General features: G+C 37.5%; 1 protein-coding gene across 1 annotated transcript in view; it reads right to left on the reverse strand.

Moving 5' to 3' along the window:
• Window positions 1-13,717: 13,717 nt before the first annotated feature.
• The window catches only part of LOC102470690 (vomeronasal type-2 receptor 116-like), a 6,268-nt gene continuing 3,827 nt past the window's right edge, over window positions 13,718-16,158 (reverse strand). Inside the window, 1 exon segment of the mRNA XM_027766404.1 lies at window positions 13,718-14,613. Coding sequence (XP_027622205.1) covers window positions 13,718-14,613 — 896 coding nt within the window.

The following is a 16,158-nucleotide window of genomic DNA, read 5'->3' on the forward strand; positions in this document are numbered from 1 at the left end:
CAGAACTTCTCTATGTGACAGTATATTCTATTTATTTTTTTAAACTTGATTAATTTCTTCCATGAGAGGGAATGACAGGCACTCCAAATACTGTCCTGTACCTTGCAATATACCTATATCTTGCAAGGTATTCTTGATAATTCATTTTGAAAATTCACAATTTAAAAAGTAACTAATTTTTTTACTTAAAAACTGGGATGAATTGTGACCAGCAATTAGCATAATGGCTATGTCGCTGGACTCCCATGTGGCCAACCATGGTTCAAGTCCCAGACCTGGTGGCTTAAACTCAGGCCAGGCACATGTGTGTGAGTGCCCAAGATCCCAAGAGGAGAATGGAGGGAAAGGGATTGTGGCATGGCCATCCCCTCAGGAGGGTTATTTCTCACTTTCTGTCTCTCTGTCTTTCTGGTGAGCACACATGCCCTATAGCAAAAACCTCTCAAAAAAAAAAAAAACAGACTGAAATGAATTCATCATCTGCAGCATGGAAAGAGCTGATCATTTGGAAACATCTCTAGGTCCAGTAGTGATACATGTGTTACTTTGTTCTCTTTATTCACAGAGATGTTGTCATTGGATGAAGCTGTTACTTTTAGGACAAGAGAGAAGGTACCACAGTTCAGTATTTGGACTGAATGACTGTGTCCTTGTGCAGGTGACCCAGGAAGCATATTTATGTGCAAAATTATGGACAAGGCATTACATTATACAACAGTACATTGGTACTGTGTGGATTCAGTGTTTTAAAGGTTTCCTATGTGATGTTGATAATCAGTCACATTATAAGCACTTTGTTGTTGCTAAAATATAGAAAATTGACTCATTTTTAAAATATTTTTTGCATATCTGTAACAAATTTACATCTCTACTAAGGGCTCTTAGAAAATAGCTTTATGTATAACTATTTGGGAATATTTTAATGGGCCCATATTTGTAAATCTCTTGATACAATTAATGCGTTCTCTAAGTATTATTTAATATGTTCAAAGTTGGAAGATGAGGTAACATTTATAGAAGTTGAATGAGTGACTTTCTTTTTTAAAAAAAATACTTATTTAATTCCATTTGTTATTATTATTATTATTTAATTTGACCATAGAGAGACAGAGAGCGAGAGAGAGAAAGGGAAAGTGAGAAAGCAAATCATCAGGTCCAGGACTTCAGCCATGATTGGCTATGTGGGAATCCAACGCCTTTAAACTCCATGACACCTGCTGTCCTCAAATGAGTGAATTTCAAAAATGTGACGTGATAATTAAGCTAGCTGTTACTTGATTTCAGAGGAATGGAGGTGAAGTAAGTAGTGGGCTGAAGTTGACCACTGGACTTATTAAAATGAATGTGTTTTTATAAAGAAGAACACAGAATTGAAGAAGGGTGCTTACTTGAAAGAGATTTGGGGTCAAAGGATAGATTTTTAATATGGAGATATGCCATATAAACATACTGACAGTATGATGCAGGATAGGCAGAAGTAATGATGTAAGGAAAGGAGCAGAAAGTTGCAGGAGCACTGTACTTATGAGTGGTAAAGAGGATGGAATCTAGAGCACAGCCTGGATGTGGCTATAATATTGTGAAGAGCAGGTAAGGCCAAATTAATGAGGGCAGATTGGAGTAAAGGCTAACAGAGATTAAGAAAGTAACTGGTTGTCAATACTGGAATTCTGTTAAGAAATAGCTGGGCTGAATACGGATACTATTTACATTTCATTTTTATTTGTATGAGGTCTTCTTTTCTTTTTTAAAAAGAATATTTTTATTTCATTTTCGTTTATACATTCAATCACATTATTTAGCTTACAAAGTGAATAGTTCAACATGTGAACATTTGTCCCTAGTCCAGTTGGTAAAACAATAAAATTATCTTCAACAGATAATATCACATTTCTTTGTGCCATTAATGCTTTGCCTCTAATTTTCTTCCTAATTGTCCTTTCTCAGACTCTATTCTTTCACACACACTATATCTGATATTCACATCCATTTACTGTGTTTCTATATCCTTTAGTCCATCAGCTTCAGTCGTAGAGTGCTTTTTCTGTTTCTCTTTTTTCTTTCTTTTGGCTTGTACTTTTCCCTTCCTTTATTTATATGCTTATTTTAGTTCCATATAAATTCCTTGCCTTTCCGTGCATCACCAGCCAAATATAAACCATATTTATAAGAATGAAATGTATATTGTTTTATATTTTCCCATGCTTACATAATCTTCTGTAACCATTTATCAATGTATATGTGAATGGTATTTTTATTTTTTAAAATAGTAATACTATATTACAAATAGTGTTCTATGCTTATTTCTTTCTTGCTCTGTAGTACCTTGTAGAAATTAATTACATTGTAGCTGTAATTAATTTTTAAATTATTTTAATAGATTTTATATTCTATTTAACTATTTGCTTGTTAATTATTTTATTTTGCTTTTGTTGCTTAATGACATGAAAAATAAGACTTACAAAAATATGCCATGCATATGTCCTTGTTTTCTAGAGCTTTAATTTCTATGAGAAAGATGCTAAGGAGAGTAATTTTTATGAGGAAAGATTATACACACACACGCATATATATATATATATTCAACTGAGATTGCTAAATTCCATTCCAAAACTATTAAAAAATTCAATTTTCATTAGGAATGTAAATTAATTAATTTTAGTCAATTATAGCTATTATCACTTTAAAACTTTTTTGTCAGTATAATGGACATAAATTAATTTTCTTATTTTGCATTTTTCTGTTTACATTTTATTTTCAGCAACAGTGTATATTTTTTGGTCTGTTTGGACATATTTTTTCTTTAGTTGCTGATTTATGTTATTGTATACTATGTTATGGATATTTCTTTTTTTTTTTCTTTTTCTTGGAGAGGTTTTTGCTATAGGGCGCGTGCACTCGCCAGACAGACAGAGAGAGATGGGAGGGATGGCCACACCGCAATCCCTTCTCCTCCATTCTCCTCTTGGGATCTTGGGCACGCATGCACAGGCGCCCGGTGTGAATTTAAGCCACCGGGTCCGGGACTCGAACCACGATCGACTACATGGGAGTTCAGCGACATAGCCATTACGCTAACTGCTGGTCCCGATATTTCTTTTATTTATTAATTGACTAGCACTTTTTATATATTTTAGATATTGAACCTATAATGTCCTCTAATGTAAATGTTCATTTAAACTATTTTGTGTTAAACATAATGATATCCTTTTCTAAATTCTTAAAAATGATTGAATATGTGTGTTTGTGATTTTTAATGATTACTTAATAGGATTTTTCTACCCCAAGACCATAGAACATCATATCATTAGTTAATTTGAAAGTAAATATTAAGTAAATCCTACTTTAATTTTACAATAAATCTTTAATTCATATTTACTTCATTATTACTTAAAGTATTAGCTACATGGAAAATTTTTAGCTTCTAGATTGAAAATGCTTGTTACAGAATCATTTATTTAATAATCTATTGTTTTTCCACGTATGTCTTGAATTACCTCTCTCTATTTATTTGTAAAACCACTGAGATTGTTATCTTATTTTAGTAAACCTTGTATTCTTATCATCTCTTATAGTTCTAGAACATATTATATAATAATGCCTATTTGTTGGTTTGTTAGGCTGAGTTAGTGTAGGCCGATTTAGCATAATCACCCATGCTAGGACTGTTAGGCCCCATAGGCCGAGGTAGCATATTCACCGCCATGACAGGGCTTCCAGGATGGAGCCCCAGAGCTTGTGAACAGAGGACAGGAATTTGTGAATAAATAGAGGACAGGGATTCCTAAATAAACAGAAGACAGGTGGGCCAGATGGCGCAAGATGGACAAACCAGGCTGCACCAGAACAAGGTTTACCTAATTTTAACTGAGAGTTTTTATCTAAATTCAAGCAGGCGATAACAGCTGGACCCTATCTGCACATACCCCCTCCTTTGTGTGCTTCAAAGTATAGAAAGTTACTGACAGTATATCCTGTACTGCCCTCCTGAGCTATAAAAGGCCCCTCTATCCTAGGTTCAGGATCCTTGTTGCAACCCGCTGCATTGGGCAAAGACTTGGACCCCAGCTAGCTGGAAAAATAAATGCCTCTTATGCAATTGCATTGTCGTTGTCTTCTCTGCGTTGCCACTAGATAAATCGATCTTTGGACCCTAATACAACAAAGCTATGTATAACTGGGGATCTGCATCTTTAAAATCACCAGTACAAAATTGTGTATCCAAATGTCTACACTTGTCACCAGGACCTCATTCCTGCTACAGAAAAAGAAAATGTTACTTATGCTATTGACTTTGAACAGTTGTCTGTAGGCTGGTGTTTTACATGTGGAGCCTACATGTTTAACTATATTCCAGCTAATTGAGTTTATAACACCTTATACTGCCTAAGTCACAAAGCCCCAGTGTTACTCTCCAAGGAGATGATTTGCAATCATAGAACTAAAAGAGGGCTGACGTTAACTGAAGATTGCGTGAACTCAGTGAATCACCTCTCTACCACTGAAAGGGGACTTATAGGTGCATCAGTGGCAGAGTATTTTTTGTTCCTATGTTTAATTTTTTTTTGGAGAGGTTTTTCACTATAGGGCACGTGCGCTCGACAGACAGAGAGAGACATAGAGACAGAAAGCGAGAAAGAAATCGCCCCCAGGGGGAATGGTCATGCCACAATCCCTTCTCCTCCATTCTCCTCTTGGGATCTTGGGCACGCACGCACACGCGCCCGGCGTGAGTTTTAAGCCATTGGGTCCGGGACGTGAACCGCGGTCGACTACGTGGGAGTCCACCGACATAGCCATTACACTAACTGCTGGATCCCGTTCCTATGTTTAATTAAATCAGTTTACGGCATTTGGGTTGTTTTGTAGCGAAAGGGTTAAATACTTCCTGTACTGCTGTGGCTCTGCTAAATGTGGAGCAAAAGGAACAATGGCATGCTATCCTTGCCAACCAAGCTGATTACCTTTTACTGTTTCATAATCAAGGTGGTGAGAAAGTCAAAATATGTGTTGTTTTAATTTAACTGACAATAATGGTCAGGTAGAGGACAAAGCTAAACAATTTAATGACTTAGAAGATCAAACAAAATAACAATTGGGATTTGTTTGAGTGGGTAACTGGGTGGCTGAATTTCACTTGATCGAAACAACTATTTCTTGGAGGAGTCATTATATTTTGTGATATTCTACCTACTTGTGGTATTCAACTGATGCCTGTGTGCATCTCCTGGGGCCAACCTCCTCCCAAGGAAACCCAGGTCCTGTTGGCTTCCAAACAAAAAGGGGGAAATGTTGAAACATGTTTGAAGAAAAGCCCTGAGGATGTGGGGAGATGCTTTGAGCAAACTTCACCTGTCCCTTTAAGCTATAGCAAAACCTTTCAGCTTGTCTTTTCCTTGATCTACTACAGGCAGAGCAAAGGGTGGAATTTTTCAGAGACCCACCACAGATACATCTAATGGAATTCAGGGAAGATACTGACCCCAATTAGCAAAGTCCAACTTCTGCTCTGACTCTGTAAGAGTCTATAGACTTATCAACACCCCTTTGATTTTTCAAGAAAGTATCCTCCCCTCACTTACATATAGGGTTCTCTTCTATAGTTAAGATTTTTTTTTTTTTTTTTTTTTTTAGATTTCTCTTTTATATGGATGTAACCAGGAGATAGGCCTGGCCCACTATGTTTAAACTCATAGATTCTTTATCTGCTTTCTATTGTCTGTGAAACATCAACTAATCTATGGAATGTCACAAAATCGGCATCTGTAGTGTTGCTTTGCATTATAAATAAAGACTCCCAGGTTGCCTGGGCAGTGCAGGCTGCTCAGGATGCTTAGGCTCAGACTGCCTATGTCCACTGCTACTCTGTCACTTTGTCTCTTTTTTTTCTGTTTCCTCTTATATCAAGCTAAGGTCGAGGCAGATGCTGATACCCTTCTACTGAGGTTCCTCCGCTCCTCTTATTCCCCATCCCATTGCCACCTTTCTGGCCAGGGTTAAGGACCCATTCTTAACTCTACCGATTGCTCATTCAAAAAACCTCTGCTTAAAGTGTAGCACGCAGGCAAAACATTCTCTCCAAATTCATCTTGTATATTTGGCAGATTAAGCATCAGGTTATTGGGGGAAAAAAAGAAAATGGCCATTCTAACTGGGGTAAAGTAAAACCTCACTGTAGCTCTGATTTATGTCTTGTTGGCAATTGGTAATGCTGGGTATTTTTTCTACATACTTGGGCATTTGCATGTCTTCTTTGAGAAATGTCTGTTTATGTCCTTAATTTTGTAATTAAATTATTTGTTGTTGGCTTTTGTTTGATTTTTGTTCTTTTTTTTTTTTTTTAAAGAGAGGTTTTTGCTATAGGGCATGTGCGCTCGCCAGAGAGAGACAGAGAGACAGAAAGCAAGAAATCACCCCCCAGGGGGATGGCCACACTACAACTCCTTCTCCTCCATTCTCCTCTCGGGATCTTGGGCACGCACGCACACGTGCCGGGCGTGAGTTTAAGCCTCTGGGTCCGGGACTTGAACCGTGGTCGACTACATGGGAGTCCAGCAACATAGCCATTATGCAAACTGCTGGTCACCTGTTCTTGGTTTTTTGAAGTTCTTCTTACACTCTGAATATTAATCTCTCATCAGATGAATAGATTGAAACATTTTTACCTGCTTCTGTAGGTTGATTATTTTATTTGATGTGAAAAATTATTTTTGTTTGATATAATTAGAGGTTTTTCTTTTTTTCACTTTTGTTTTTTCTGATTTACAGGTCTTCTTCATCAAATCAATGCTCAGGCCAATATCCAAAGATTTGTTTTCTGTTTCCTTCTAGTAGTTCTGTTTTGTGTCTTACATCTAAGTGTGTGATCTGTTCTATCTCATGGGGATGCTTAGTATCCCCAGCAACATTTGCTAAATATATTGTTCTTTCCCCAATGTATGTTCTAGGTGCAATTGATGAAAATTAACTGAGTGTTAATATATGGATTCATTTTTATCTTTCCTATTCTATTAAATTGGTCTTTGTGTCAGTTTGCTGTTGTTATATTTTCAACACTTCAATACTACTTTCATTAATATATCTTAGTAATATATCTAAAGGCTGGTAGTGTAATTCCTCCAGCTTTTATTTGTTTGTTATGTTTTTTGTTTGGTGTTTTTTTCTAATATTATTTTAGCCATTCATTATTTTTTGTGGTTTTATTCAAATTTCAAAATTATTTTCTCTACAACTCTGAAGCCAGGCACAGAAAGACTATTAAAAGTACACTAATATGTGGAGGCTACAGTGTATCTAGTAGAAATAGTGGGTCAGCTAGTGACTAGCAAGAAACAGGAATATAGAGAAGAGAAAAATATAAAGCCAGGTAGGTTAAAGGTATAAAAGTATGTTTAAATAAGAGCAATATGTTTGAATATTCCATTGCATACTAGGGTAAATATAATTAACAATATTTCATCATTTATCTAAAAAAATTTTTAAAAAAATTTTGGAGAGGTTTTTACTATAGGGCATGTGTGCTCAGTTTACTGGAAAGAAAGAGAGAAACTGAGAGACAGAAAGCAGAAAATCATCCCCCAAGGGGGAATGGCCACGCTGCAATATCTTCTCCTCCATTCTCCTCTCAGGATCTTGGTCATGCACACACACTGCTGGGTATTTTTTCTACATACTTGGGCATTTGCATGTCTTCTTTGAGAAATGTCTGTTTATGTCCTTAATTTTGTAATTAAATTATTTGTTGTTGGCTTTTGTTTGATTTTTGTTCTTTTTTTTTTTTTTTAAAGAGAGGTTTTTGCTATAGGGCATGTGCGCTCGCCAGAGAGAGACAGAGAGACAGAAAGCAAGAAATCACCCCCCAGGGGGATGGCCACACTACAACTCCTTCTCCTCCATTCTCCTCTCGGGATCTTGGGCACGCACGCACACGTGCCGGGCGTGAGTTTAAGCCTCTGGGTCCGGGACTTGAACCGTGGTCGACTACATGGGAGTCCAGCAACATAGCCATTATGCAAACTGCTGGTCACCTGTTCTTGGTTTTTTGAAGTTCTTCTTACACTCTGAATATTAATCTCTCATCAGATGAATAGATTGAAACATTTTTACCTGCTTCTGTAGGTTGATTATTTTATTTGATGTGAAAAATTATTTTTGTTTGATATAATTAGAGGTTTTTCTTTTTTTCACTTTTGTTTTTTCTGATTTACAGGTCTTCTTCATCAAATCAATGCTCAGGCCAATATCCAAAGATTTGTTTTCTGTTTCCTTCTAGTAGTTCTGTTTTGTGTCTTACATCTAAGTGTGTGATCTGTTCTATCTCATGGGGATGCTTAGTATCCCCAGCAACATTTGCTAAATATATTGTTCTTTCCCCAATGTATGTTCTAGGTGCAATTGATGAAAATTAACTGAGTGTTAATATATGGATTCATTTTTATCTTTCCTATTCTATTAAATTGGTCTTTGTGTCAGTTTGCTGTTGTTATATTTTCAACACTTCAATACTACTTTCATTAATATATCTTAGTAATATATCTAAAGGCTGGTAGTGTAATTCCTCCAGCTTTTATTTGTTTGTTATGTTTTTTGTTTGGTGTTTTTTTCTAATATTATTTTAGCCATTCATTATTTTTTGTGGTTTTATTCAAATTTCAAAATTATTTTCTCTACAACTCTGAAGCCAGGCACAGAAAGACTATTAAAAGTACACTAATATGTGGAGGCTACAGTGTATCTAGTAGAAATAGTGGGTCAGCTAGTGACTAGCAAGAAACAGGAATATAGAGAAGAGAAAAATATAAAGCCAGGTAGGTTAAAGGTATAAAAGTATGTTTAAATAAGAGCAATATGTTTGAATATTCCATTGCATACTAGGGTAAATATAATTAACAATATTTCATCATTTATCTAAAAAAATGTTTTTGGAGATGTTTTTGCTACAGGGCACATGTGCTCAGCTCACTGGAAAGAAAGAGACAGACTGAGAGACAGAAGGCAAGAAATCACCCCCCAAGGGGGGATGGTCATACTGCAATCTCTTCTCCTCCATTCTCCTCTGGGGATCTTGGTCACGCACACATACACACCTGGCATGAGTTTAAGCCACCAGGTCTGGGACTTGAACCACAGTCGACTACATGGGAGTCTGGCGACATATACATTATGCCAATTGCTGTCCCATAAAAATGAATTTTTTAACGTTTCCAACAAAAAGTATAAATGTTTGAGGTGTGTATATGACAATTAACCTGATGATCATTATATATTGTATTTATGTATTGAAATGTCACACTGAACCTCACAAATATATTTAATACATATGCACCAATTATTAAAAATAAATAATATACCCTAAGAAAATTCTGGAAATACGTGACCTATAGGAGAGTGCTTTTGATAAAGAATACATCTGCAGAGTAAGTGAAGTTGTGATTTTAATGCAGATAAATAGATTCCCCCAGCAGCAACTAGGTTACAAAAATCATTACACATCTGTACCTCTTTGTTGCCCATTGCTTCTTCTAAACTGTATTTACTATTTTTTTGACCAGCAGATAGTGTAATGGCTACATTGCTGGGCTCCCATGTAGTCAATCGCCATTTGAATCCCAGTCCCAGTAGCTTAAACTCAATCCAGTAGCTGTGCATGTGTGCCCAAAATCCCTAGAGGAGAAGGGATTGCGACATGGCCATCCCTACTGTGGTGGGAGGGGGGCTATTTCTCACTTTCTATCTGTCTCTTTCTGGCAAGAACATGCAACCTATAACAGAAATCTCTCTCAAAATATATTTATTTTATATGTATATTTATATATGTATATATAGATTTATACGGGTATGTGTGTGTGTGTATGTGTGTGTGTGTGTGTGTGTGTGTGTGTGTATATACATATATATGTCTATTTATCTATCTATCTATCTATCTATATACATATGAATTTTTTATTGAGAAAGAAAGACAGGCACCCTTCACAGAGTTATCTTGTGGTAGTTCTCTACACACCCTGCAGCCAGTCAGGTGAACAGTGGATGCAAACCCAGAGACTTTCAATCTGCACAGACCTGTGCCACCGAGGCTGGGTCTATTATTAATCTAATAAATTTAAATAACCTTCTCTTTCCTCAACTGTACTTAGAAAATTATAGTTCTTTTCATTGTAATTATTCAAAGGTTTTTTTTAAGTCAAATCATGTGGTTATATTTGCTAAACAAAAATACCTTTATATGTACTGTACATTTTTATTTAAATACTAATTCATATGTCTTACTACCACAAATATCTGAGACAAAGCTGGAAACAATATACTGAAATGTTGAAATACAGCAAACATTTTGCTTAGAAACATATTAAAATATTTGAGACAGATGAGACTCCTCCATGAGCCACCATGGGAGCCAAGGATGGGCTATAGCAGTATTCCTGAGGAGGTAGAGTCTGCAGGGGTGCAGAGAGCTACAGGCATGACAACCAGACCTGAAACTTAGGCTGGGATGGAACCCCTGAACTGCTCAGTGAGTCCCTGGAGCCAGCAGGCATTCTGCAGCCTGGACTTCTTCCTCTCCATCCTTCCTCACTTCCCTTGCACATTCAGATCACTGGCCTAACCCACTACCTGGAGTAGACAATAGCTCATTAGAAAAGCCCCTCGGTGGAGTGCCATACTAGCTGACCTAGACATGCTGAGCCTCTGAGGAAAGGCACCGGAGCACCAAGCAGAGAGGTGCCCAGACCCTGATGGCTGCACTAGCACTAAGGCTCAGATTCACCTTCCAGGAGCCACAAAGGAGACAAGGGGACAACATGCAGTGGAGAACTTTCTGGCTCAGCAGCCCACGTGCTTCAGCCCGCATTTCAGTGTCTCAGTGGCCCTGGCAGCCCTCTGCAGCCATAACCTTAGTGGGGCAGTGGGGAACATGGAGTCCTGGCAGGGTCTGCAGTCTTCCTTCAGCATCCACATCAGCAGCAGTGGCCCATCTGGCTTGCAGAACGCGGTGCTCAGTGGTCCTGAGGATGGTGACAGAGGCCCTAGTGGACCACACCTGGTGAGTCCCACCTGGTGTTTGGCTCCTTAGTAGCACATCTCTTCTCTCACATGTTTGGAAGTTTAAGTGCCCTGTATGTTTACAGTTTGTGCCCTCTGGTGAAAGGGAGTTGCATGGTGTGATGTGGTTAACAAGCCAAGAACAACCTATAATGAGGATGTACTGACTAAGGGTTCTGGGACTCGGCAATGTGTCTGAGAATTGCAACAGGGGGATGCCATAGCACCACTGCCTTGTCTATGCCTGGATCATAAAGGACACCTAGGTGGATGAAGTCAGTCTTGCCCTGAGCACCCTCCGTATTGAGTATCAGATTCCTGTTTTACAAGTTTTCTTGTCTTTTTCAGATGCTTCAAAAACCAAGATGATAGGAGAATCAGTCTCTGGAAAACAAAAATTCAGGCATCCTCATCCACAAATCACAATTATGTGAGACTTGGTAATGAAATGGATATACACACAAGGAAAAAAATCCTACTTAAGCGAAGGTAGTGACCATAGAACACAGTGTAACAAACAAGCATATAAAGGAGATGCGGATTCTTAAGAGCTGCGCAGTCCTTAACAGCCATCTACAGGCAATTGGTACCCAGTTTATACTTAGATGCCAAATTTAACTGATTTAAAAGTCAATTTACTTTTTATTATGTTCTATAGAACTACATAGCTAGTTGTCTTTCCATTTTTTAAAAATTTGAATTCTCTTTGTTTTGTCCAACATAGTATTTCTACATTCATCTATATTGAAAGTCATATAATTTAAAACCTAGACATTAAAATTTTAAAGTTAAAACCAAGAAATCAATCACGCAGTAAAACTTTCTCTGAATGGAGACCACAATCTTTAGTTCTTCCATTTTCCCCAAGAATGGAAAATAGAATCTACAGAGAAAAGTTAAAGCATGCTAAAGTGTTTTTTTTTTTTTTTTTTTTTGGAGAGGTTTTTACTATAGGGCACTTGCCCTCACCAGAAAGACAGAGAGAGACAGGGAGAAAGAAAGTGAGAAATCATCCCCCCAGGGGGATGGCCACACTGCAGTCTCTTCTCCTCCATTCTCCTCTCGGAATTCTGGGCATGCACAAACACATGCCCAGCATGAGTTTAAGCCACTGGGTCCTGGACTCGAACAACAGTCAACTACATAAGAGTTCAGCAACATAGCCATTAAGCTAACTGCTGGTCCCAAAACATGCTAAAATTTTTAAATTTTGAGTTTAATATTGTCAGAATGCATTCCAAGGATTAAGTTGAGTTACATTTTACATTGTAGCTAGTTAAATATAGAATTGGCTACTGAATTGAAGTTTATGAAATATATTGTTTCATCTGAAAACTGCTCAACAGTTAGTCAGCAATGAATCATCTTGGAGTGCAATTCTTCAAAAATAGAAATGACCAATTTTAAGTGCTGCCATCTGCAATAACTTTGTTTTAATAAGCATATTTACTTTTCTCTTCATGTAGCTATTTTATTATGATTTGCATTTCTAAGCAGTTTTCTTACATTGCATAAAATGTTTAGCAGGTTTGTAAACTTAACAACATATAAAAAGGGTAAAATAAAATGTTCTGGAATGGAATAAAATGATGAAAGACATCACATTATTTATATTTTACACATCAAGACACTGCAAAAAGAGAAGGGTAAACTAAAACTAGCATAACCAATGATATTAAGATTAGAATGAATATAAATAAAGATATAAAAATTGAACCATGGGGACAGCAGTTAGCATAATGGCTATGTTGTTGGACTCCCATGAAGTTGATCACGGTTCGAGTCCTGGACCTGGAGGCTTAAAACTCATGCCGGGTGCGTGTGCGTGCGTGCCCAAGATCCCAAGAGGAGAATGGAGGAGAAGGGATTGCGGTGTGGCCATCCCCCTGGGGGGTGATTTCTCGCTTTCTGTCTCTCTGTATCTCTCTGTCTGGCGAGTGCACGCGCACTATAGCAAAAACCTCTAAAAAAAAAAAGATTGAACCAAGAATCAATGCAATCACTAGCTAGTTCTTTAACATCAAGAAACTTAACTTTATACAGGTCAACCAAGAGAAGAGAAAAAGATACAAACTGATCCAACAAATATGGAAATCAGACATTATTACTAACTATACAGAAATAAAAAGCTTTATAGGAGAACACTATAAATGATAAATAGTTAAGAATATTTAGCTATTAATCACTATCCATAATATAAGAAATAGCCATTGTTATGAGATCATTTGTATTTTCAAATTTAACAACTAAGATTAGATTTACACAATGATTCCTTTAAAATACGAATTTTAAAAATGGGTCATGGGACCAGCAGATGGTGAAATGGCTATGTTGCTAGGCTCCTATGTAGTTGACCACGGTTCAAGTCCTGGACTCGTCGGCTTAAGCTCATGCTGGTCACATGCATGAGCATGTCTAGGATCCCAAAAGAAGAATGCAGAAGAAGGAATTATGGCATGATCATGCCCCCTGGAGGGTGATTTTCTTGCTTTCTGTCTATCTCTCTCTGTCTTTCTGATGAACACACATATCCTATAGCAAAAACCTCTCCAGAAAATAAATAAATTAATCATTTTCAGTTACTTTGTAACATGAGAATATCTCATTGAAGTACATTTTTAGATCAAAACCCTAAAGATGTTATAAAGGTTTGAGAGATAAAATCTTAGAATGCCTATTTTCTCTGAGACCTCTTCTGTTCTTTTAATGCTTTCCAGGAGTTCTTATTGGGTCTTATCAGAATAATGTAGCACTTGGGAGCAAAGATGCAGACTAGGAGTCCTGCACTGGAGGTCAAGATGGAAAACACCTCCACGGTCACCATGACCTTCCCCTTGGTGCTGTGGTAGACAGGGAGGAAGGTGATCCAGACACTGCAGAACACCAGCATGCTGAATGTGAGGAATTTGGCCTCATTGAATGTGTCAGGCAGGTTCCTGGCTAGGAAAGCCACAGTGAAACTCCCCAGAGCCAAGAAGCCCAGGTATCCCAGGACACAGTAGAAGGCAGTGACCGAGCCCTTGTTGCACATGATGATGAGATTTCTGGGCTCAGAATGTAAGTCTATATCAATGAAAGAGGGAGAAGTTCCCAGTCAGATTCCACAGATAATCACTTGGATCAGGGAGCAAATGGGAATGACAGAGCACCTCGTTGTTCTTCCAGGCTTCATAACCTTAAATGCCAGAATCACAGTAGTGGTTTTGGCCCAAACAGTGGAAACAGCCACAGTGAACACAATGGCAAATGTGACTTGGAGGATGCAGGTGGCTGTGTTAGGATGGCCAATGAACAGCAGAGAGCAGAGGAAGCACAAGAGGAGACAGATGAGCAGTATGAAGGTGAGAATGTGGTTATTGGCCTTTACTATAGGAGTGTCTTGTTGCTTCACAAAGATCCCCAAAATCACAGCTGTGGCCACAGAGAAACACAGAGCCATACTGACCATGGCTGTCCCCAAAGAATCTTCAAAATCCAGGAATGTCACAGACTTGGGGACTTGGGGGAGACATTGTGTTCTCTCACTGTTTGGATACTCTTGAGCTAAGCATTGGATATACTGTTCTGCATCTGGTGGAAAAGGAAAAAAACCCAGCATTTCACTTTCACAGATTCTTTATTTGTCTCATGTTAAAGAAATAATCACCATTGTGTCATTTGAGTACAGACATCCGCTAATGTGTGGAGAGTGGCTATTCTGAGTAAACATGGTGATTTTCGGAAACATGTGGAAACATGGGTCTGTGAGCTGTCATTTACATGGAAATGAAAGCAATAAACATGTGAGCACACTGGCTGCATGCTGTTATCGATACTACGGAGCAGTATTAGTCTAAAGGAATTTGCATGTGTTTATCAGAATCAGCCCCAAAGGATCAGAGAAATTACATGGTGCCAGTTGTCCTCACATCATCAGCCGATTAATATCTGAAAACAACTGGCTTTGCATTCCATTTTATCTTTCCTTATTTTCTGTCCTATATAATAATAAACCTGAGACATGGCTTTCTCCATCAGAGAAGTTGGGCCCACCCAATCCTCACTTTTTTATAGCTGTATGTCTTTGCGTGTTTATTTTTATGCTTATTTCTAATCCATGCCCCCCACTCAGAAAAAATGTGTTCTGTAGAGTGGGTCCAGACACTGACATGATATGCCCAGCAGGCCCAGGCACTGATGTGAACCAAAATGCACTAAGTTAAAGTTCTGCATTGACCCTGGGAGAACTCTCTGAGCTTCAGATCACTTCAAACCTTTGAAAAAGGATTTGAACCTGCAAGGATACTGGTTGGTCCATCCTGTGGCTTAATGATGTTACCAATGGTGAGAATTCATTCCAGATCTCTTTTCTACTTTCCCCTGTGTTATTCTCATGATAGGCCTTTTATTCTGATGATTTATAATCATATTTTTAGCATGATAGAAATGAATGGTTTTATTATTTGTATTCAGAAAAATATTACCTATTTCTCCCAAGATATTTTATCTTCTATCACTACCTGATTTATTTTTCATATACAACCCATTGCCTAGTAATACAAGACTTTTCTCATTGTGCTTTTTCACTTGTGGTCAATATTCTTATATATTTTCCGTGTAAATGCTTAAAATTCATTGATTAAATAAATTAACATTAGGATTTTGATTGAAGTTTTATTGCTATTACATATGTGTAGTTTTTAAAATTTCTATTTTAATTATATTATAAAAGATTGAGTTTAATTTTAGAATTTTCAGTTTATACCTACAAGTATGACTTATTAATCTTGTTCATAAGTGATAAGTAAAAATACTTACAACTCTGCACTGACCTACTTATAAGGTCTCCATTCCAATTGCTCACCTCTATTGGAGAGAGCATGAAAGCTGTCATAAAGCATGTGCAAATTAATTGGTATGTAAATATTTTGATTACATTTTATTTACAGAAATAGGTGGCAATTTGATTTCTCCAGTCTTAAAGTTCTTATTTATTTTAGGATTTTGCCATAGAGTATGTGCACCCATCAGAGACAAAAAGAGTGGAAAAGTGAGAAAAAACTCCCTGGGAAATGGCCACACCACAATCCATTCTTGTCTTGAGATTTTAAACACACAGGCATCCGGAACTCAAAC

The sequence above is a fragment of the Tupaia chinensis genome, unplaced genomic scaffold (genome assembly GCF_000334495.1).
Source record: "Tupaia chinensis unplaced genomic scaffold, TupChi_1.0 Scaffold143163_1, whole genome shotgun sequence".
NCBI classification, from domain to species: Eukaryota; Metazoa; Chordata; class Mammalia; order Scandentia; family Tupaiidae; genus Tupaia; species Tupaia belangeri.